This window comes from Pristis pectinata, chromosome 7, assembly GCF_009764475.1.
Source record: "Pristis pectinata isolate sPriPec2 chromosome 7, sPriPec2.1.pri, whole genome shotgun sequence".
NCBI classification, from domain to species: Eukaryota; Metazoa; Chordata; class Chondrichthyes; order Rhinopristiformes; family Pristidae; genus Pristis; species Pristis pectinata.
Window position 1 is genome coordinate 37,262,910 of NC_067411.1, and position 21,765 is coordinate 37,284,674.

Genomic DNA, 21,765 nt, shown 5'->3' on the forward strand with positions numbered 1-21,765 from the left:
GGATGCTGGGTGTTAGGATTTATGCACATTTGGAAAGGCATGGCCTGCTTTGGGACAATCAGCATGGTTTTGTGCTGGCAGGTCATGCCTTACAAACTTGATCCAAGTTTTTTGAGGTGACAAAGGTGCTTGCTGAGGGTAAGGCAACAAATGTTGTCTCCATAGACTTTAGTAAGACATTTGATAAGGTCCCTCATGGTTGATTCAGAATATAAAGATGCATAGGATCCAGGGTGAATTGCAAGTTTTAATTTTGAACTGGCTTGGAAAAGGATAGGACTGGTCCTAGGGTTAAGATTCTAAACTGGAGGAAGGCCAATTTTGATGGCATCAGAAGGGATCTGGCAGGCATGCATTGGGATAGGTTGTTTTCCGGCAAAGAGATGCTTGGTAAGTGAGAGGCCTTCACGAATGAAATATTGAGAGTATAGAATCTGTTAGGATAAAAGGCAAGGCTAACAGGTTTAGGGAACGTTGGTTATCAAGGGATATTGAGGCCCTGGTAAAAGAAAAGGAGGTGCATATCAGATATAGGCAGTTAGGATCAAATGAGGCACTTGAGGGGTATAAGAAATGCAAGAGAACACTTAAGAAAGAAATCAGGAGGGCTAAAAGAGGACATGAGGTTGCTCTGGCAGACAAGGTGAAAGAGAATCCAAATGGTTTCTATAGCTATATTAAGAGCAAAAGGATAGCAAGGAACAAAATTGGTCCTCTTGAAGATCAGTATGGTCATCTATGCGTGGAGCCAAAAGAGATGGGGGAGATTTTAAATGGATTTGTTGGATCTGTGTCTACTTGGGAGACAGACACAGAGTCTATAGAATTGAGGAAAAAGACTAGTGAGGTCATGGACCGTATCCAGATTGTGGAAGAGGAGGTGCTTGCTGTCTTGAGGCGAATTAGGGTGGATAAATCCCCAGGGCCTGATGAGGTGTCCCCTTGGACCTTGTGCTAGTGCAGAAATTGCAGGGGCCCTGGTAGAGATACTTAGAGTGTCCTTATCCACGTGTGAGGTGCCAGAGGGCTGGAGGATAGCTAATGTTGTTCCGTTGTTTAAGAAAGGCTCTAAGAATAAGCCGGGAAATTATAGGCCGGTGAGCCTGATGTCAATCGTGGGTAAATTATTGGAAGATATTCTGAGGGACAGGATATATAAGTAATTGGATAGATAAGGCCTGGTTAGGGATAGTCAACATGGCATTGTACATAGCAGGTCATGTCCAGTCAATCTAGTAGAGTTTCTCGAGGAGGTTACCAGGAAGGGTGATGAAGGAGAGGCAGTGGACGTTGTCTACATGGACTTTAGCAAGGCCTTTGACAAAGTCCCACATGGGAGGCTGCTCCAGAAGGTTAAGTTGCTTGGCATTCAGGATGAAATAGTCAATTGGATTCAACGTTGGCTTAACGGGAGAAACCAGAGAGTGGTAGTAGATGGTTGTCTCTCTGATTGGAAACCTGTGACTAGTGGTGTGCCGCAGGGATCGGTGCTGGGTCTGTTGTTGTTTATCATCTATATTAATGTTTTAGATGATAATGTGGTAAACTGGATCAGCAAAATTGCAGATGACACCAAGATTGGGGGCATAGTGGACAGTGAGGACGGCTATCAAAGCTTGCAAAGTGATCTGGACCAGCTGGGAAAATGGGCTGAAAAATGGCAGATGGAATTTAATGCAGATAAGTGTGAGGTGATGCACTTTGGGAGGACAAACCAGGGTAAGACTTACAATGTGAATGGTAGGGCACTGAGGTGTGCAGTAGAACAAAGGGACCTGGGAATACAAATCCATAATTCCTTGAAAGTGGCATTGCAGGTAGATAGGGTCGCAAAGAGAGCTTTTGGCACATTGGCCTTCATTAATCAGGACACTGAGTACAGGAGTTGGGATGTTATGTTGAAGTTGTATATCATGTTGGTGAGGCCAAATTTAGAGTATTGTGTGCAGTTCTGGCCACCTACCTACAGGAAAGATATCAATAAGCTTGAAAGATTGCAGAGAAAATTTACACGGATGTTGCTGGGACTTGAGGGCCTGAGTTACAGGGATAGGTTGAATAGGTTAGGACTTTATTCCCTAGAGCACAGGAGAATGAGGGGAGATCTTATATAGAAGTATACAAAATTATGAGGGGTATAGATAGGGTGAATGCATGAAGGCTTTCCCCCTCAGTTTTGGTGAGACTTGAACTAGAGGTCATAGGTTTAGGGTAAAAGGTGAAATATTTAAGGGGAATCTGAGAGGGAACTACTTCGCTCAAAGGTTGGTGCAAGTGTGGAATGACCGGCCAGCAAAAGTGGTAGATGCAGGTTCAATTGTAACATTTAAGAGAAATTTGGATAGGTACATGAATGAGAGAGGTATGGAGGGCAATGGTCTGGGTGCAGGTAGATGAGACTAGGCAGAAAACCAGGCTGGCATGGACTAGATGGGCCATAGGGCCTGTTTCTGTGCTGTAGTGCTCTATGACTCTCTATGACTCTATAGAATACAGAGAGTAGGGATGGAATGTTGTTATTTTGGCAGGAGGTCTATGATCAGTGGTGTTCTACAAGGATCAGTGCTGGGACCTCTGTGTTTGTGATATATATTGATGATACAGATGAAAACGTAGATGGGTGGATTTAGCAAGTTTGAGGATGACACTAAGATTGGTGTTGTAGACAGTGTAAAGAACTATCAAATAATACAGTGGTATATAGATCAGTTACAGATATGGGCAGAGAAGTGGCAGATAGAGTTTAATGCGGGCAAGTGTGAGGTGTTGCACTTTGGGAGGTCAAATGAAAGGAGGAAATATACAGTTAATGGTAGACCACTTAGTAGCATTGAAGTAGAGCGATCTTGGGGTCCAGGTCCATAGTTCATTGAAAATGGCTACGCAAGTGGACAAGGTGGTAAAGAAGGCATATGGAATGCTTGCCTTCATTGGTAGAGGTGTTGAGGAGAAGGGTAAGGAAGTCATGCTGCAGCTGTATAAAACTTTAGTCAGACCACATTTGGAGTATTGTGTGCAGTTCTGGTGCCCCATTGAAGGAAGAACGTGCAGACTCTGGAAAGTGTGCAGAAGAGGTTTACCAGGATGCTGCCTAGATTAGAGGGTATCAGCTATAAGGAAAGATTGGACAAACTTGGGTTGTTCTCCCTAGAGCATCGGAGGCTGAGTGGAGACCTGATAGAGGTTTTTAAAATTATGAGAGGCATAGATAGGGTAGACAGACAGAATCTGTTCCCCAGGTTAGAAGTGTCAAATACCAGAAGACATGCTTTTAAGATTAGAAGGGGAGGTCTAAAGGCGATGTGAGGGGCAAGTTTTTTTTACACAGAGAGTGGTAGATGCCTGGAATGGGGTAACCCATTCCAGGCACCTACTACTCTCTGCGTAAAAAAAACCTCACGACCTACCTCGTCATGACCTTGCACCTTATTGTCAACCTGCGCTGCACTTTCTCTGTAACTGTAACACTTTATTTTGCATTCTGTTATTGTTTTTCCCTTGTACTACATCAATGCACTGATGTGATGAAGTGATCTGTATGGATGGAATGCAAAAGTTTTTCAATGTAGCTCAGGACATGTGACAATAATAGACCGATTTACCAATTTACAAGTTTTGATGTCCAAGACTGCCATGCATAGGTGCAGGTGAAGCAGTTTATACTGAGAAACTCATGAGCTTTTAAACCCAAGGGATGTCATAAGAGTCAATAGCATCTGAGCCATTCCAACGAGGAACTGAACAGCCCATCTCCATCTCTGCTGAAGCCAAGAGAGTTGGACAAAGTGGGAATTTTGGGAAGAGAAAGAGTCAAGATCTGTAATAGCACAAGATGCTCTACAGAATGTTAAGTTTCAGTTCTAGAGAATAAAATTTACTGATCTGGAACATTTTTGATTAATGATTGGCAAGCAGACATCCAGTTTGTGCAGAACAGTGGGGCATAGTTGTCAACTTCCCTGATTTTCATTTGCGAGAGAAATCATAGTTTGTCCAACTCTTACGCATCTCTCTTTGGCACATTACTGGTTCCTGCTCTGTGCTGAGTTCAGCAGGAGCAGTAGTGAAGTGCTAGAATTGACCTCAGGTTTCTTCGGCTTGGTTGGGGAAATTCAGCCAGGGTTTTTATTCCTGATGTGGCATGGATCAGAGTTGGACGTGTAATATTGTGCTATCGAATACATACCCCCCAGCATCTGCTAAGACAACAGCACTTAGACCATAGAACAGCACAGCACAGGAACAGGCTTTTCGGCCCACAATCTTGTACCAAACTAATTAAACTACTAATTAAATGCTTAACTAAACTAATGCCATCTGCCTACACAAGGTCCATATCCTTCCATTCTCTGTACATTCATGTGCCAACTTAAGAGCCTCTTGAATGCCTCTATTGTATCTGCCTCCGCCACCACACCTGGCAGCACATTTCAGGCATCCACCACTCCCTGTGTAAAAACCTGCCCTGCACATCTCCTTTGAACTCCACCCCCCCAACTTAAATACATGCCCTCTACTATAAGACATTACAATCCTGGGAGAAAGATGCCGGCTGTCTACTCTATCTATGCTTCTTGTCTTCTTATAAATTTTGATCAGGTTTCCCGTCTGTTGCTCCAGAAAAAACAACCTAAGTTTGTCCGGTCTCTCCTTCTCGCACATGCTGTCTAATCCAGATAGCATCCTGGCAGACCTCTTCTGCACCCTCCTCAAAGCCTCCTCTTCCTTCCTGTAATGGGGAGACTCCAGATGCGGCCTAACCAGAGTTTTATAAAGCTGCAACATAACTTCCTGACTCTTGAACTCAATTCCTCAACTAATAAAGGCAAGCATGCCATACCCCTTCTTTTCCACCCTATCAACCTGTGCAGCCACTTTCAGGGAGCTATGGACTGGGACCCCAAGATCCCTCTATACATCAACGCTGTTAAGGATCCTGCCATTAACTGTGTACTTTCCCTTTATATTTGAAACTGCGACAAAATACACAGCCTAATCACCTTCATTGTGCAATGGCTTTTAGAAAACAATTTAGGAGTGCCGTTCCGAAAGTTACAGCAACCTATGACAATGTTGTCATATTGGTCTCCTGGAAAAGGTATTTGAAGTCATGCTACATTGCGCTATTGGTTTGGTTAAATTATCACTGTGGTTCAGAGAGCATATTTCTGCCGACAGAGAGTACGTGTGGAAGCTGCAATGTTGTTCATGCGGTAAAGTTGTTGTCCTTTGAGACACCACAGGTTTATACTGAGAAGAATCTCATTGAAATATATTGTCCTGTGAAGGAGTGTCAATAGAGACAATAAGAGGCTGTGTTGTCAGGTTAAGGAATCTAGAAATAGGGGGCATGGTCTCAGGATAAGAAGCTGGCCATTTGGGACCAAGAAGAGAAATTTGCTTTCTCAGGGAATTGTGAATTTATGAAAATTTCTCCTCCAGAGGGCGACATCTACTCTGTTGTTGACTAGAATCAGACCAGAGATTTTAAAAATCCAATTAAGTGGGAAAGAGAGAACTGGAGACAAATCTCGTTGAATGTTGAGAAGGCATGACAGCCAAGTGCTTACTCCTCCTTCTGTTTCTATGTCCTCTGTGTATTGATAGAAGCCTAATCTACTTAATCTCACTTCACTGCTCTTTCCCAATAGGTCAAATTATTTTCCATTCAATTACCTTTTTGACTGTGGTCCAGGTTTGATCCTCATCTCTCATGCTGCCTGTAAGGAGTTTGAATGCTCTCTCTATAACAGCATGCATTTCTCCCAGGTATTCTGGTTTCTTCCCAAGGTACTGGTTGACTAATTGGTTACTGTAAATTACCCCTAGTGTAGGTGGGTGGCAGAGGAATCAGATGGGCTCGTGAGAGGGGAAAGGTTAGAGGTTAGGGCACAGGAATGGAATTTATAGGATTGGACTAGGCAATAGCAATGGTCTTCCTTCTATGTCATCAGAAAATATGTATCCTATGAGAAAGTTACCATTAATTTGCTTCCAGTGCACTTTCTGGCAGAGCATTCCAGTGTAAAAAATTGCTACCTCATGCCACTTCTGCCTTTCACCTTAAATCCATGTCCTGTGTTTACTGTTCTGCCACTGGAAAGATTTTTTCCCACTTACTCGACCAATCCCTATTTCAAATGTCTCTATCAAGTTACTGCTTCACCTCCTCTGCAATCTCTCCACATTAATTCCTTATCCTTGATAACATTCTAGTAAATTTCTATTGCAAATACCCAAAAACCTTTGTTCAACTGTAATGCCCTGAGTGAATATTGTACTCTGGCTAAGCTTCACCAGTGTTTCAGAAAAATTCAGTACAGTTTGTTTTTTTTAATGTTCTGTTTCTCCACTAAAAGCCATGTGTTTTACAATTCCTTCCCAACTTTTCTTGCGACCTTCAAAAATCCACTGAAATTCCTGTCGCTTAACTTGTTTAAAATCACATAATGAGTTCAAACAGACTTCCCAACAAAGTTTTTTAAAAATTGCCAACTAACTGGTGTATGGTCCAGCCAGTGCTCAAGACTGCTTCCCCCACTACTTAGTTGGAGCCCAATAGTTAAAGACTGTGAGGTTACAGGGAACAGTAAGTGTTACAAAATAGGCATTCATAACACAGAAATGTATGCTCCATAGAAATTAATTTTCCTAAAGTCCATGGATAAGCATGATCATCCATATAATCATTATTCTGATGCTAGGCATTTATTTTTTCCCCTTATAGAATAACATTTATTTGGAGTTATCCATTTCCAAATGTATTGCTGCCTGCAGAAATAATCAGGACATGCACTGAATTCTTTTCAGCCAATGATTTCCCTTATAATTCCCAGAACTTAGTGGAGCACATCAGCTCCCATGAAATACAAGCCACAGGTGGTACAGAAATCATTAAGGAGAAGATTAGGCGAATAAAATTTTAACTTAAAAGTTAATTCATTACACAGGGTGGAAAAGGCTTCTGTGCCTATATCATGGTGGGCCGAAGGGCCTGCTTTGTGCTGTATGGTTCTATAATTAAGTATTTGGCACGGCACCAGAATCAAATTTAATTTTATCTTAAAGCATAATTCTCAGTTGAATTTCCCAGGAGATGTGACACAACATGAATTGAATTCTCCCTCACAAGGTTACAAAATGCAATTATAGGACCCCATTGTTAGTCCAATCAGGATCAGTTAACCCAGTGCAAATCAATCACAGGTCCTTACTGAGTTGAACTGCTCATTTCTATGAAGCGTGTGCACTAAATGAACCCAAATTAACGAACTTTTTTTTTAACGTAGCCACAGAGGAAGCACAATTCCTTGTGATAAATATCAAATCTGTAACCCCAACCCACCTACTTTAATGCAATTGAATTCACAATATCCTACCATTTTTTCATTTCTAATCACTGTGAGTTTCTTCTTGGGAATAGGTTGCAGAGGGAATTCCTCAGACACATCTCCTTGAGGCTGTTTCAGTTCTTTATGTGAGTAAATGACTGGAATTTCTTCCACATGGAAGGGGTCACTTTTAGGATTTGGTAGGATTGCAAGTCCTGGAGACACTCTGCCACTGAACACCCTGACTGCTGGATTCTCTTCACTTCCTCCGCTACTGATTGCAATGCTGCAGCCACCTAAGAGACAGGAAGAAGGAATATAGAAATGCAGCAAGTGACAAGCGACCTGAAGATTGCATATCAGGTGATTAGGGTTTTTCAAGCCTTTTACCTCCTCTTGCATCAATAATTTTGATCAATGCTTTTGTCTTGGTTCCAAGCACTGCATTCACTGGAGATGCAAGTAATACTTCAAATGTTTCCTCATTTTCCTCCAGTCTGTCATTGGTAATTACGATATTCCAGCTCCTTACTGATACACCTACAAAAATAGACTCAAAATAGTTACGTGAATGTTGAAATGATGCAATTATATTGAAAACATAATTTTATTCATGCTGGATGGCTGAACTAATTTCTCAGATTTTGAGCTGGTTGTTTGAGTGGGGCCTCACTTGCTGGGACAATGAATTAAGGAATCTGACTCTAAACTGCATCTGTTCCTGGTGATCAGAGAAGGTAAATGGAAAAAAAAAGCAATGGTTTGATTATTCTTGATATTCTGATACTTTTCCCCAGCAGATCGATTCACTGTGGTAATTGTCATAGAGTAATAGAGTAATACAGCATGGAAACAGACCCTTCAGCCCAGCTCGTTCATGCCAACCAAGATGACCATGTAAACTAATCCTATTTGCCCGTTTTTGGCCCATATCCCTCTAAACCTTTCCTATTGATGATTGTCTCATCTTTTGGAAACAAAGTTAAGCTCTTTATATCCATGTAATCCACGTACCAGTGCATTTTTCCCCCAGAAAGTCAGATTCACAGTGCTTAAAACCACATCAACAAACAATCTGCTGGAAGAACCCAGTGGGTCAAGCAGCATCTGTGGGAGGAAGGGAATTGTTGAAGTTTCGGGTTGAAACCCCGCATCAGGACTGAGAGTGGAGAGGTGACATGGCTAGTATAAAGACAAGAAGGGATTCTGAGGTGACTGGTGGACTGAGGAGGGGTGTGAGATGACAGGCAGGTAGTGCCAGGTAGGGGAGGTGAGCAGGGGTGGAGTGGGAAGACAGTGGCAGGTGAATGATAGATGGAGGCAGGGAAAGGGAAAAAGGGAAAAAAAACCAGATGGAGCAAGGTTGGGGAGAAGATAGGAGATGTCTGTTGGAGGGAGATAAGCAGGAATACAAAACGCTACCAGAGCTGGACTCGGATCAGTAAAGGAGGGGAGAATGGGAACCATTAGGGAAGAGGTGAACGACATTTGGAACCAGATTGGGTGGAGGGGGTGGAGAAGGAGGGAGACCTGTGTGTGAAGTGGGTGGATGGAACCAGAAGGGGGAAAGTGGATCAAGGTGGGTGAAGGGGGGCTGGGGGTGTGCGGGAAATAGAACAAAAATGGGGGGGACCAGAGGATCAGAAGGAGAGGGAGAGGAAAAAAAAGGGGGATTTACCTAAAATTGGAAAATGCAATGTTCCTGCCATTGGGTTGTAGAGTGCCCAGGTGGAATATAAGGCGTTGTTCCTCCAGTTTACATTGGGCTTCATCTTGGCAGCAGAGAAGGCCAAGGATGGACAGGTCAGTGTGGGAATGGGAAGGGGTGTTGAAATGGTCTGCAACTGGGAGTTCAGGATGGCTATTGGTGGGTTTATAGTAAAAATCAGTGGATAGTTTGTCTCCTGAGATGGAGACGGTGAGATCTAGAAAAGGAAGAGAAGTGTCAAACATGGTCCAGGTGAATTTGGGAGCAGGGTGGAAGCTGGTGGCATAAGTGATAAGAATGATGAGTTCTGCACAGGTGCAGGAAGCAGCACCAATGCAGCCATCAATGTAACAGAGAGAGTTGGGGAGTGGTACCAGAGAAGGTTTGGAACAGGGACTGTTCCACGGAGCCAACAAAAATACAAGGCATAGCTGGGGCCCATGTGGGTGCCCATGGCTACATCTTTGATTTGTAGAAAGTGAAAGGAGTCAGAAGAGAAGTTGCTTAAGGTAAGAACAAGTTCAGCCAGGCAAATGAGAATGTTGGTGGAGGGGAATTGGTTGGATCTTTGTTGCAGAAAGAAGCAGAGGGCTTGAAGACCTTCCTGATGGGGGAATGAAGTTGTATAAAGACTGGACATCCACTGTGAAGATGAGGCGGTAGGGACCAGGGAATCAGAAGTTGTCCACATGGCAGAGGGCATGTGATGTCCCGGATGTAGGTGGGAAGGGATTGGACAAGGAGAGACAGGATGGAGTCGAGGTATGAGGAGCTAAGTTCGGTGGGGCAAGACCAGGTAGAAACAATGGGCCTACCAGGACAGTCCTGTTTGTGGATCTTGGGTAAGAGATAGAAGTGGGAAGTGCTGGGCTGAGGCACTATCAGGTTAAAGACTATGGAGGGGAGATCTCCTGATGTAATGAGATCTGTGACAGTGTGAGAGATGATGGCCTGCTGTTTGTCAGTGGGGTCATCATCCAGAGGTTGGTAAGAGGAGGTATTGGAGAGCAGTTGCCTGGCCTCTGCAAGGTAGAGGTCAGTCTGCCAGACTACAATGGCACTGTCCTTGTCTGTGAGTTTGATGACAAGGTTGCGATTGGTGTGAAGTGAATGGAGGGCTGTGCTTTCGGAGGGGGCGAGGTTGCAATGGGCCAGGGGAGTGGAGAAGTCGATGTGGTTGATGTCACAGTGCAATTGGTGATGGACAGGTTGAGAGAGGGTAAAAGCCCCAAAGGGGATGTTGAAGAAGAAGGGGAGACAGGAGAAAGGGTCTTCAGTGGGGGCTGAGGACTCCTTGCCAAAGAACTAGGCACGGAGACAGAGGCGACGGAAGAAGAGCTCCGTGTCATAGCAAACTGGGAACTTGTTGAGGTGTGGGCGCAGGGGTACACAGGGGAGGCCTTTGCAGAAGGCTGATCGCTCAGCAAAGCATCAGAGAGGGGGAGGTCAGGGGGGATGGCGAAGACCCAGCCGTGGAGCTGGGGCAAGGACCGGGATCAGAAGAGGGAGAAGAGGGTAATGGGAGGGGGCTGGGCTTGGGGAAGGTGAGATGAGGAGAGGGGAGGGGTGAGGTGAGGGTGGGGAGGGATGTCGGGGAAAGAAGGAAGGGGGAAGTAGTAAGTGTAGTGTGGGGGCTGGGGGGGTGGGATACAAGATCAGAAAGTGTGGGGCCGAGGTGAGAACAGAGGTGGGGGAAGGAAGAGAAAGATCCAGTGGAGCATTGGGTGCAATTGCTGACCATTTCAACTCCCTTCCCACTCCCGCACTGATCTGTCTGTCCTTGTCCTTCTCTACTGCCAGGATAAAGCTCAACACCAACTGGAGGAACAATACCTTACATTCCACCTGGTTAGTCTGCAACCCAATGGCACGGACACTGTGTCTTCCAATCTTAGATATTCCCCAGTCCCCTTTTCTCCCCCCTCCCCCTCCTCTGGTCCTCCCATTTTTGCCCCCTTTCCCACACAACCCCCAGCCCCCTTCACCCATCTTCATCCCCCTCCCCATCCACCCACTTCACACACAGGTCCTCCTGCCCCCGTCTGTTTCCGACTGCCATTCGCCTCTTCCCTAATGGTTCTTATTCTCACATCCTTTACTTATTAAAATCCAGCACTGGTGGCGCTTTGTGCTCCTGCTTATCTCCCTCCACACTCCCCATCTTCACACTCCCCTCGCCCCACCTTGCTCCTTCTCCTTTTCTTTCTTTTTCCTCTCTCTCTCTGTGTCTCCAACTAATCATTCACCTGCCACGCTCTTCCAACTCCACCCCCACTCACCTCCCCTACCTGGCACCACCTGCCTGTCCTCTTACACCTCTCCTCAGTCCACCAGTTGCCTTGTAATCCTTTCTCACCACTCCCCTTCTCCTCTTTATACTGGTCATCTCGCCTCTCCACTCTCAGTCCTGATGCAGGGTTTTGACCCCAAACTTCGACAATTCCTTTCCTCCCACAGATGCTGCCTGACCTGCTGACTTCCTCCGGCAGATTGTGTGTTGCTTCAGATTCCAGCATCTGCAGTCTCTTGTGTCTACATAAAACTATATTTTCATGTCATTATTTGTTTGCCTCAAGAGATCATGTAATTCTCAGAGCAACATTTACAGTTCTCTCTGGTGAAACCCTCCTCCTCACCATTGTGCACAAACACCACGGGTCAGTACTGATGTACAATCATACTCCAACCTACGGTCATTCTGAACAACTAACAAGATGCTGGAGGAACTCAGCGGGTCAGGCAGCATCTGTGGAGGCAAATGGACAGTTAATGCTTTGGGTTGAGACCCTTCATCTGGGCTTATTCTGAAAAACTGCTTGTCACCTTTGATTGCACACTTCATGCTCAATATCACCACACATAAAATCACATAGATTACAGAAGACTTACATATTTAATCTTTAATTATTATAATCTACCTGGATCAAATTGAATTAGGTTGGCAGAATTGGGAGTAAAATCCTTTCCAACAGCGGCTGTGATGCTATTAACCTAAACAGAAGATAGAACGATGAATAACAGGATATTTTGGAAACACTAACAGAACTGCAGGAAAGAATAATTACATTTGAAGTAATGATCAGGGAGTGACTACCTACAGAACAATGGAAATCAAATGGCATGAAAAACACTATGATGCTGGAGGAACTCAGCAGGTCAGGCAGCATCCGTGGAGAAAAGCAGGCGGTCAACGTTTTGGGTCAGGACCCTTCCTCAGGACTGAAGATAGGAAAAGGGGAAGCCCAATATATAGAAGGGAAAAGCAGAGCAGTGATAGGTAGACAAAAGAGGAGAGATGTGGTGGGCACAAGTTGGTGATAGGTAGAATTTGCTGAGGCAGGGGCATAGCATTACGAAGGTGAGGCCTTTGCTGAGAACAAATCGTTCAGCCTCAGAGAGGAGGAGGTCAGGTGGGATGGTAAAGACCCGATAGGGGTTAGAGTTGGAGCTAGAAGAAGAAGGGTGGGGGGAAGGGGGACTCGGCAGGGGTTAGAGTTGGGGCTAGAAGAGGAAGGGTGGGAGGGAAGGAGGTCTCGGCAGGGGTTAGGGGGGCTGGAAGAGGAAGGGTGTGGGGAAGGGGGTCTCGGCAGGGGTTAGAAGAAGCAGGGTGGGGGGAAGGGGGTCTCGGCAGGGGATAGAGTTGGGGCTAGAAGAGGAAGAGTGGGGGCAAGGGGGCTTGGCAGGGGTTAGAGTTGGGGCTAGAATAGGAAGGGATCTGCAGTCCTCTGCTTCTCTAGAAATCAAATGGCAGTTATGTTTATTGAGATTAATGATCACAGGATGGATGCAAACAGAATTATGAAAATCCACCACAAAATCAACTGCATAATCTAGATATATATGAAAATATTTAAGTTAGAATCCATGCATCAAGTCCTTGGTATTTACATATTATAGGTTGGAGAAGGGTTGGCAGTGCAGAAGAGGTGGTCCAGATGAATTTAATGGCAAAATATTTCTTTCCCTGCACATTGATTGGCTTGTCTAACTCTAAGCAACAAAATTAGTGACAATTGGAATGAACACCTTAAGGAAAGGTTGATGGATGTCAAACCTGGGAAGGAGAGAACTGGAGATCATCACATGGGGGAGAAGGTCAAGTGTGAGGCAACGAGGTCACTGATGGGAAGAGAAAGAATGGGAGAGAAGGGTTTTGGGGGATGTTAAAGGAGACAGAGCTTGAAAGTGGGCATGCCATTGAGATCATCATTTGAAGGAGAGTGGGAGTGAGACACTGGGGCTTTGGGGGAGATAGGTGGCAAAAGGGAGTCATAGAGCAATGCAGCATGGAAATAGGCCCTTCAGCACAACTCATCCATTCTGACCAAGGTGCCTTCCTGAGCTTGTCCCATTTGCTTGCATTTGGCTCAAATCCCTCTAAATCTTTGCACTTTTCCTATCCATGTACTTGTCCAAATGTCTTTTAAGCATTGTCATGGGTGCAGAAAGTTCTATATATGTGGAGGTCGCTGATTGCGTGAGAGAAGCGTTTTGGAGATTGGGGCATCAATCACTGGAAGAAGGTTCCAGGAGATCAAAGCTCATGAGGGGCAGCCATAGCTGTGGAAGGGAAGGACTTCGAGCTGAGAGCATGGGGTGAAGAAGGTCACCAGTTGCAGGGAGAAAGGAACTGGAAATCGGGGCTGAGCAATGAGGTCAATAGAGGAGGAGAGAGAACCCCAGAGAGCAGGGCTGCATGGAAATATCGTTGACGGCAGGAGGTAGCTTGCTACAGTTGGTGTCTTGTGGGGAGATCACCAATTGGGGGAGGGAAGCTTAAGATCACCATGCATACATGGGCCAATCATATGTGTAGCCATAGGCCTGAGGTCAGTTTCATGAGCGTAGACTCATGGTTGGGTGGGCACATGCACCTTCGGAGGACTGGACCTTTACCTTTGCAGTGATGTGGAGTTTGTTCCCCCGTTCCCAGAACTAAAGTCATTTGCATAATTTACTGGAGGGTCTCTCAGATCTGGAGGATTTCCAGGTTATGTTCAGAGTGGCATTACCGTAACACTGTCCCTGAACATGGGAGAGCACAGGTTGAAGGGAAGGATTACCTTTATACCAATAAATGAAGATTCCATCAAGTATCCAGTTCTCAAGACCTTCACAGAGAATACACCAGCATCCTCACACACCTGGTATTCTGAGACTAGCATTTCTATACGAGACCATTTGAATTCAAGCCTGAAACATTAATATATATATTTTCATTACCGGAATAATATATACTCAAATTATTTAGAGATATGGAAAATACTTTTCTCAATATCAAATACAACTGGGTGAAAAAGGGATTTAAACTAGGTAAAATGCATTGGTGAAAAATGCATTATATCTAACCATTATTCTGAAATGTAGTCAGTGCACAATAGCAAATCAGTTTTATAAAAACATTGTACAAATCCTCATCACTTCAGAAATTTGCTTCTAAATGAATGTATAGACCGGAGAAGGAATAAAGCAAGTAGCAGGTGACTAAAAGGGATAGTTGGGTCATATAAACAATGATGAGACGGGGGAAAGGAGGACTTTGGTTGACAAAAGTGGAAAGCAGAATTGAGAAAAGGTAATGTGAGAATGATTAGAACAGTATGAGCAAAAACCCTACCGACAGATTAAATTAGCAGAGACATTGGTCCTTTTTTGCTCAGAGGTTGATAAAATTAGCAGAAGACAAAAGCCCCAATTTTACTTCAATATTTGCCAGGAATGGTGGTGTAGCAGTTAAATTAGTTCAGGTCTCACCGAAGCAGCTGGGAATTTAACTTAAAAAAAAGCTCATCTCAATAACATTGACCATGAATCTAGTGGATTGTCTTAAAAACCAATCTATATAATAAGACCATAACTTGTGGCAGCAAGATTCACATTCTTGCCAGTCTTTGGGTGAAGGATTTTCTCCTGAACTTCATGTTCAGTTCATTGATGGTTGTGTTATTTATGTGGACCCCAGGTTTGAACTTACTAAATGGAACTATATTCTATAAAGAAGGCGTCTGACTTCAGTGTTTGATGTGATGTCATCAGAAGATTGCAGGTTCGAGTCCTGTCATGGTAGTTTTAGAGGGGCAGCATGGTAGTGTAACGGTTAGCGTAACGCTATTACAGTGCCAGCGACCCGGGTTCAATTCCAGCCACTGTCTGTAAGGAGTTTGTGCATTCTCCCCGTGTCTGCATGGGTTTCCTCCGGGTGCTCCGGTTTCCTCCCACATTCCAAAGACATAGGGGTTAGGAGTTGTGGGCATGCTATGTTGGCGCCAGAAGAGTGGCGACACTTGAGCTGCCCCTAGCACATTCTCAGTAACTCATAAAGACACATTTCACTATGTGTTTCGATGTACGTGTGATTAATAAATAAATATCTTATCTTATATAACTGATCACTCATTGCCCCTTTCCCGTTGAAAGGAAATGGTCACTGTCAGTTCACAATATACTTGTGGAGACCTTTGCAAAATGAAGTGCAAGACTGCAGGCTCAAGAGTCCTGGCAAATAATCCAATTTTAACCAAGTCGGTGGTGTTAAGTGGAGGTTGCCTCTACGGCATAAAACAGAAGGGTGTTAAAAATGCTAAGACCAAGAATTCTAACAAAAGTTCTATCTTAATAAGGCACATTCCAGGGTGAAGGCTTCTGAAACATTCATTTGTCGGGGGATTTATGGGAAACAAACAAAAAGTTAATAAACTTTATGCAATTTGGGTTAGGTTGGTATTTCATGTGAAAGAGGAGAATGAAAGGTCAGAGATATCTAGAGTCTGACACTATTGATTCTAAAATTCTTTCATATATTTGGCAGAATAAAAACCCAAGGTTAAGTAAGAAATATTTACAAAAACCAAAGAAGGATGGTGGTATGGCCTTGTCTAACTTTAGATTATATTATTGGGCAATCAATATTAGATATTTAATTTTTTGGATACAAGATTCAGATGTAATTCAACGCCCTAAATGGGTATACCTTGAGTCCCAATCAGTACTTGAATTTTCATTAGTTTCTATTTTAGGAGCTCCACTCCCTTTTGCACTTACCAAATTAAGTAAACATATGATTAACCCAATTGTTAAACATACAATACGAATATGGTTTCAATTTCGTAAATTTTTTGGATTGAATAAATTTAATCTATCAAGTCCCATTCAATCTAATTTTTTCTTTCATCCATCCAGAGTTGACTCAGCTTTTTTCCATATGGAAAAGGAAGGGAATAGTGTGTTTTCATGATTTATTCATTGATAACTGTTTTTCACCTTTTGAACAATTGTCTAACAAATACAATTTGCCGAGATAACACTTTTCTCGATATTTGCAAATTAGAAATTTTTTAAAAGCAGCTATACCCTCTTTTCCCACACCTTACAAAACTGAAATTTCAGAAAAAAAATTTGGTTTTAATCCTTGTCAGAAGGGCTTGAAAGCAATAATTTATGATTTAATTATGAAAATTCGTTCAGAATCACTGGACAAAATTAAGAATGAATGGGAAAGTGAACTCCAGACATCTTTACCTACAGACACTTGGAAGAAAATTCTTCATTTAGTTAATACTTCTTCAATGTGTGCCAGACATTCTTTGATACAGTTTAAGGTAGTTCACAGGACCCATATATCAAAAGATAAACTAGCTCGTTTTTCTCAACATATAAATCCTATATGTGACAGATGTAGATCGAATGTGGCTTCTTTGACACATATGTTTTGGTCCTGTCCTCTTTTGGAAAAATATTGGAAAGATATTTTTAACATTATTTCAAATGTATTGAAGATTGATTTACAACCTCATCCTATCACTGCAATTTTTGGTTTACCAAGGATAGAATCTGGCCATCTATCTGCCTCCGCTAACCATATGATTGCCTTTGTTACATTAATGGCCAAACGATCCATTTTGCTTAAATGGAAGGATCCAATACCCCTACTACTTTTCAATGGTTCTCTCAAACTACATCATGTTTAAACTTGGAAAAAATTAGGAGTGGTACTGTTGATCCTTCGCTTAAATTTGAGGAAGTTTGGAGTCCATTTATTCAATATTTTCACATGATATAGATCCCCTTATAATAACCTTTCAATTTAGAGGAACGGAGCTGACGACATTATATTGCTCTTTCTATTGAGAAATTTTAGTCCAGTCTTTTTTTCTGTTTTTTTTTAAAAATTTTTTCTTTAGCTTAGTTTGGTTTGATGTATTGTTTATAATTTTTCTTATTGTTTTGGGGATTTTTTTTTCTTTCTTTTATATTTTATAATAAATCTTTTTCTTTTATATAATAGTCATTCACTAACAGATCGTTGGATCTACAGATTTTTTAAATACTTTATTGTTCCTTATGATTATCCATGTCATGATTGTTCTCCTGATCTCTTTGTATTACATGTATAAACATTGATATATTAATCAGTATTAATTTGAAAACTAATAAAAAGATTGAAAAAGAAAGATATCTAGAGTGCTAAATCCACTGCTATCTAGCTGCATTTCACTTGGTTCTAATGAAGGGTCTTCAACCTGAAACGTTGACTGTTTCTCTTTCCACAGATGCTTCCTGACCTGCTGACATTTTCCAGCTTTTTCCGTTTTTATTTCAGATTTCCAGGATTTACAGTTTTTTTTAATTTTTAGTTTTGTGTTTACTGGGTTGGTTATCTGCACACCACATCTGGGCCTTATTATGTGGTTTAAGGTAGAATTTATTTTACAAAGCAAAGTATTTTGATGACTGCTGAACACTTTAACATATTTATCCATTGTTGATGTGGAGCCAAAAATTCTTTTTCTCAAAATCAAATACAACTGGAGGGATATGGATCTTGTACAGGCAGAAAAGAACTAGCTTAATTTGGCATCTCGTTTGGTGCAGACATTGTGGGCTGAAGGGCCTGTTTCTGTGCTGTACTGTTCTATTTTCTGTGTTCTAACTGGCTAAAGGAGGGATTTAAACTAGGTAAAATGTACTGGTGAAAAATTAAACAAAAATCATTATTCTGAAATGCACATTAACTTATCAGTTTCTTTTAAAAAAGATACAAGTCCTCACTACTTCAATTATTTGTCCTTGAATGGACGTAGAGACATGAGAAGGAATGAGCCAAGTAGCAGGTGACCAAGAGGGAGAGTTGGGTCATACAAGTAACACTGAGACCATAGGACATAAGAGCAGAATTTGGCCATCTGGCCCATCGAGTGTGCTTCACCATTCAATCATGGCTGATTTTTTTTTTAACCCCATTCTCCTGCCTTCTCCTTGTAATCCTTAATCCCCCTACTAATCAGAACCTATCAATCGCTGCCTTAAATACACCCAATGACTTGGCTCCACAGCCGTCTGTGGGAACAAAGTCCAGAGATTCACCGCGCTCCGGCTGAAGAAATTTCTCCTCATCTCAGTTTTAAAAGGACATTCCCTTATTCTGAGGCTGTGCCCTCAGAGACTTGGGTTGACAAAAGTGGACCCATGACATGTTATACAATCATCTTACGTTTGAGGGGCAGCTGAATTTCCTGTGGGATCCGAAACCAGGAACTCCAGACTGTCTGACGTTACTTCTGTGGAGGGTGTGATGATGTAAATGATGCTCTTGCTGTTCAGGTCTTGCTGTGTGAAATTATCATGAATGAATCCTCCTAACAAGTAATAAATCACAACAAGACGAAATACATCAGAACCTCAACATGGTCAGTGTTTTACCTTGAGAACCAACAGCAAATTATGAGTCCTGCAGTTTCAGTAAGGCTCACTAAAATTAACTACATGCTCAGAAATGGCTGTTTATTGCCTGTATGCCAGTTGCCCTGAGCGAGATCTCTTCTGCGGTTAGCAGTTCACTAAATTTCAGATGGAGGGTGTACAGAATGAAATGAACCCACAATGGGGAAATCAGCTTTAAGTGAAACTATAATGGGAAGTGTTGAGTAAACTAAGCCAAGTGAAGAGATTGTGGAGGGCAATAAGTTCAGAGAAGCAGTGGCAGAGTGAAACAAACCAATAGTGGGAAGGAAAGGTTGTAAGAAACTATAGAGGGAATAGTAGTGGGGTTGAGAATGCTGAGTGAAATACAGAGAGCTAAGTGTGGATGTAAATAAACTCAGGGTTTGGAAACTGGTGGGAGGTAAATCCACAGTGCTGGGGTGAGGGAGGGGTGCAGAGGATAAACTCACAATGGGGGACAAAGGACATAAACTCACAGTGCCTGAAGTGGATGGAAGTTATCCCTCCATGGTGGATGGGGAGCCAAAGTCAAAGTCGAGTTTATTGTCATAATATGCACAAGTACATGTGTGTACTGGTGCAATGAAAAACTTGCTTACAGCAGCATCACAGGCACATAGCATCAGATATACAGCGTTCAGAAGAAAAACATAAATTAAACATAAAATATACACACTTTTTACAAGAAAGAACACAATTAGAACAAAAAAAAGGTCCGTTGTAGTGCAAAGTGACCAAAGTGGTCATAGCTTTGCTATAATGAGCTAGTGATTAGAGTTGTGCAGGTTGGTTCAAGAACTGAATAGTTGAAGGGAAGTAGCTGTTCTTGAACCTGGTGGTGTGGGACTTCAGGCTTCTGTACCTCCTGCCCCATGGTAGCTGCAAGAATATGGCATGGAGAAGTTGATCAAGTGAGCTGCTTGGGAATTCACTTTATAAGTAAAGGCTCAGTAGGGACTGGGTGTTAAGTAAATGCAATGTAAGAAGCAACAAGGAGTTGCATACAGATTTTAGGTAATATTTAAGCAAGACACCTATTTTTCAGTTGTTACTGTGTTTATAACTTTAAATAAGTAATATAGATCCTTCAGCAAGAATGGAATGTATGTGCTGAAATTGTCATCTATTCATGTAATTGCACTTAAGACAAAAATTACACACCAATTATCTTAGATTTCATTGATTCCAGGCAACTCCTCACTCATTGGCCTTTGTGATGTATAAATATATTCAGTTTCTATAGTTCTTAGGGATTTGGTGCTGAGAGCATTTCTGGATTAGTTGGAATCAAAGGAGACCTGAAGGATAATCTACTAGTAAATGTACAACTTGCTTGTACTTTCTATCATTAAAAATGAAACCAACATCTGGATTTATCTTTGGCATCTACACCTACCTCCAATATAACTAGGATTAATCTACAATCCAAAACTCATCATTGACCATAATCCTAACCAGATCAGCACATCAACCTGGTAGCTAAATGTGCAAACTTAGTCTGGAAATCCTGATTTTATTTACCAGGCTTAAGTCAGGAGCATGATACTGTGCTCGCCAGACATCTGGATCGGTGCAGATCCAATAACACTAAAGAAACTAAACACTGAACAGGACAAAGCAACCCATTTGATTGGTGTCCATGAGATTTAATTTAAAATTCACCATTGGTACTTTGTGGCTGTATTGTTTATAATGTCTGGTATACTGTACTTTATGACAATTTATCAAGCTTAATTATGACTGCCAGCTAACCTCTGCCACTGAGAAAGATAAGCAGCAATGATGAATGAACGGCCTATAAAATGCCCTTCCTATACAAATGACACACCATCCTGAAAGTTTCTTCACCTTTATTAGGTTAAAATCCAGAATTTTCCTAAGACAACTGCAGAAGTTTAAGAATCACAATGACAGCAGCAATTCAAGGTTAAGACAACCCATTCTCTTCTCCGGGAAACTAGGACTGGATGATTTTAGCAGAGCTATGAACTTGCCAAGAACAAATTAAAATTTAACTACAGAACAAGGGAGAAATTTTATGGAAAGGTAGGAGAGCGCCAAAGTTAAAAGTAAGAAGCACTGAACAGAAATAGGAAAAAAGAAAGCAGAGACAGAAGGATGTTTAATTATTCAGATTGTTATTCAATAGCAAATTAATGAGGTGGAGCTAGTCATTAGTTGCAGTCTACATAATAGTTCAATTTCTAAACAATTAAACACCCCAGCATAATGCAGCTTTCTACACTGCAGTCTACATTCTCCATTCCTTTTTATATAGTACTGAAGGATCTTTAATGTTCACAGGAGCATACAGACTTGGCTTGGTGTCTCATCTGAAATACAGCACTTCCGAACACACAGCATTCCTTCTACACTCTAAGGATATGTGCTGCTACTTATAATGGACCCTGTTACCTGAGAGGAAGAATGACAGTAGTTGAACTCTCCTGTCACACTTAGCATCTAGTTCATAATTACCCATCAAACCCAACTACAATGCAAAAGATTATTATGAAGAAAACAAGCAGTCATAGCTGAGAAAGTACAAATCAATACACCGATTCAATTTGATTAAAACAATGATGTAATTGTAAGTGTTAAAGAAATGACTAAAAAGATAGATGAAAATGGACTTATAATTTGTTTACTCTACCTGTTGTGACATTTTCCAAGTAACCAAAGTGTGGAGCACGTAAGATATGAAAAACGAGCTCTTCATCCTTGCTATCAATATCTGATGCTTTCAAATCTCGAAAGGAAATGTAGATTCCATACTGGCCGTTTTTCAGCACTTTAACATTTGAAGGACACTGAAGGTAAACTATTTTGGGAGCATCCTTGTCTATATGGTCCACCTGTACAAAAGCAATAATTCAGTCTTTAATTGCTTTGTTAAGGTAATTTTAATGCAACATTGAAATGAATATTCAACAATTGCACGCTGACATCAACTATTTCTTTCTCTGGGCAATCCTGAGTAGAAATGAACATTGTATGATTATTAGC

The 21,765-nt window shown here is 42.1% G+C and overlaps 1 protein-coding gene across 4 annotated transcripts in view; it reads right to left on the reverse strand.

Moving 5' to 3' along the window:
* The window catches only part of frem1a (Fras1 related extracellular matrix 1a), a 149,768-nt gene that overhangs the window by 12,944 nt on the left and 115,059 nt on the right, over positions 1 to 21,765 (reverse strand). For all 4 annotated transcript variants that reach the window (XM_052019493.1, XM_052019495.1, XM_052019494.1 and 1 more), the window contains 6 exons: positions 21,413 to 21,614; positions 18,530 to 18,674; positions 14,103 to 14,232; positions 11,958 to 12,030; positions 7,722 to 7,871; positions 7,380 to 7,627 (listed from right to left, as the gene is read on the reverse strand). In XM_052019493.1, coding sequence (XP_051875453.1) covers positions 7,380 to 7,627; positions 7,722 to 7,871; positions 11,958 to 12,030; positions 14,103 to 14,232; positions 18,530 to 18,674; positions 21,413 to 21,614 — 948 coding nt within the window. The remainder of the gene's footprint in view (positions 1 to 7,379; positions 7,628 to 7,721; positions 7,872 to 11,957; positions 12,031 to 14,102; positions 14,233 to 18,529; positions 18,675 to 21,412; positions 21,615 to 21,765) is intronic.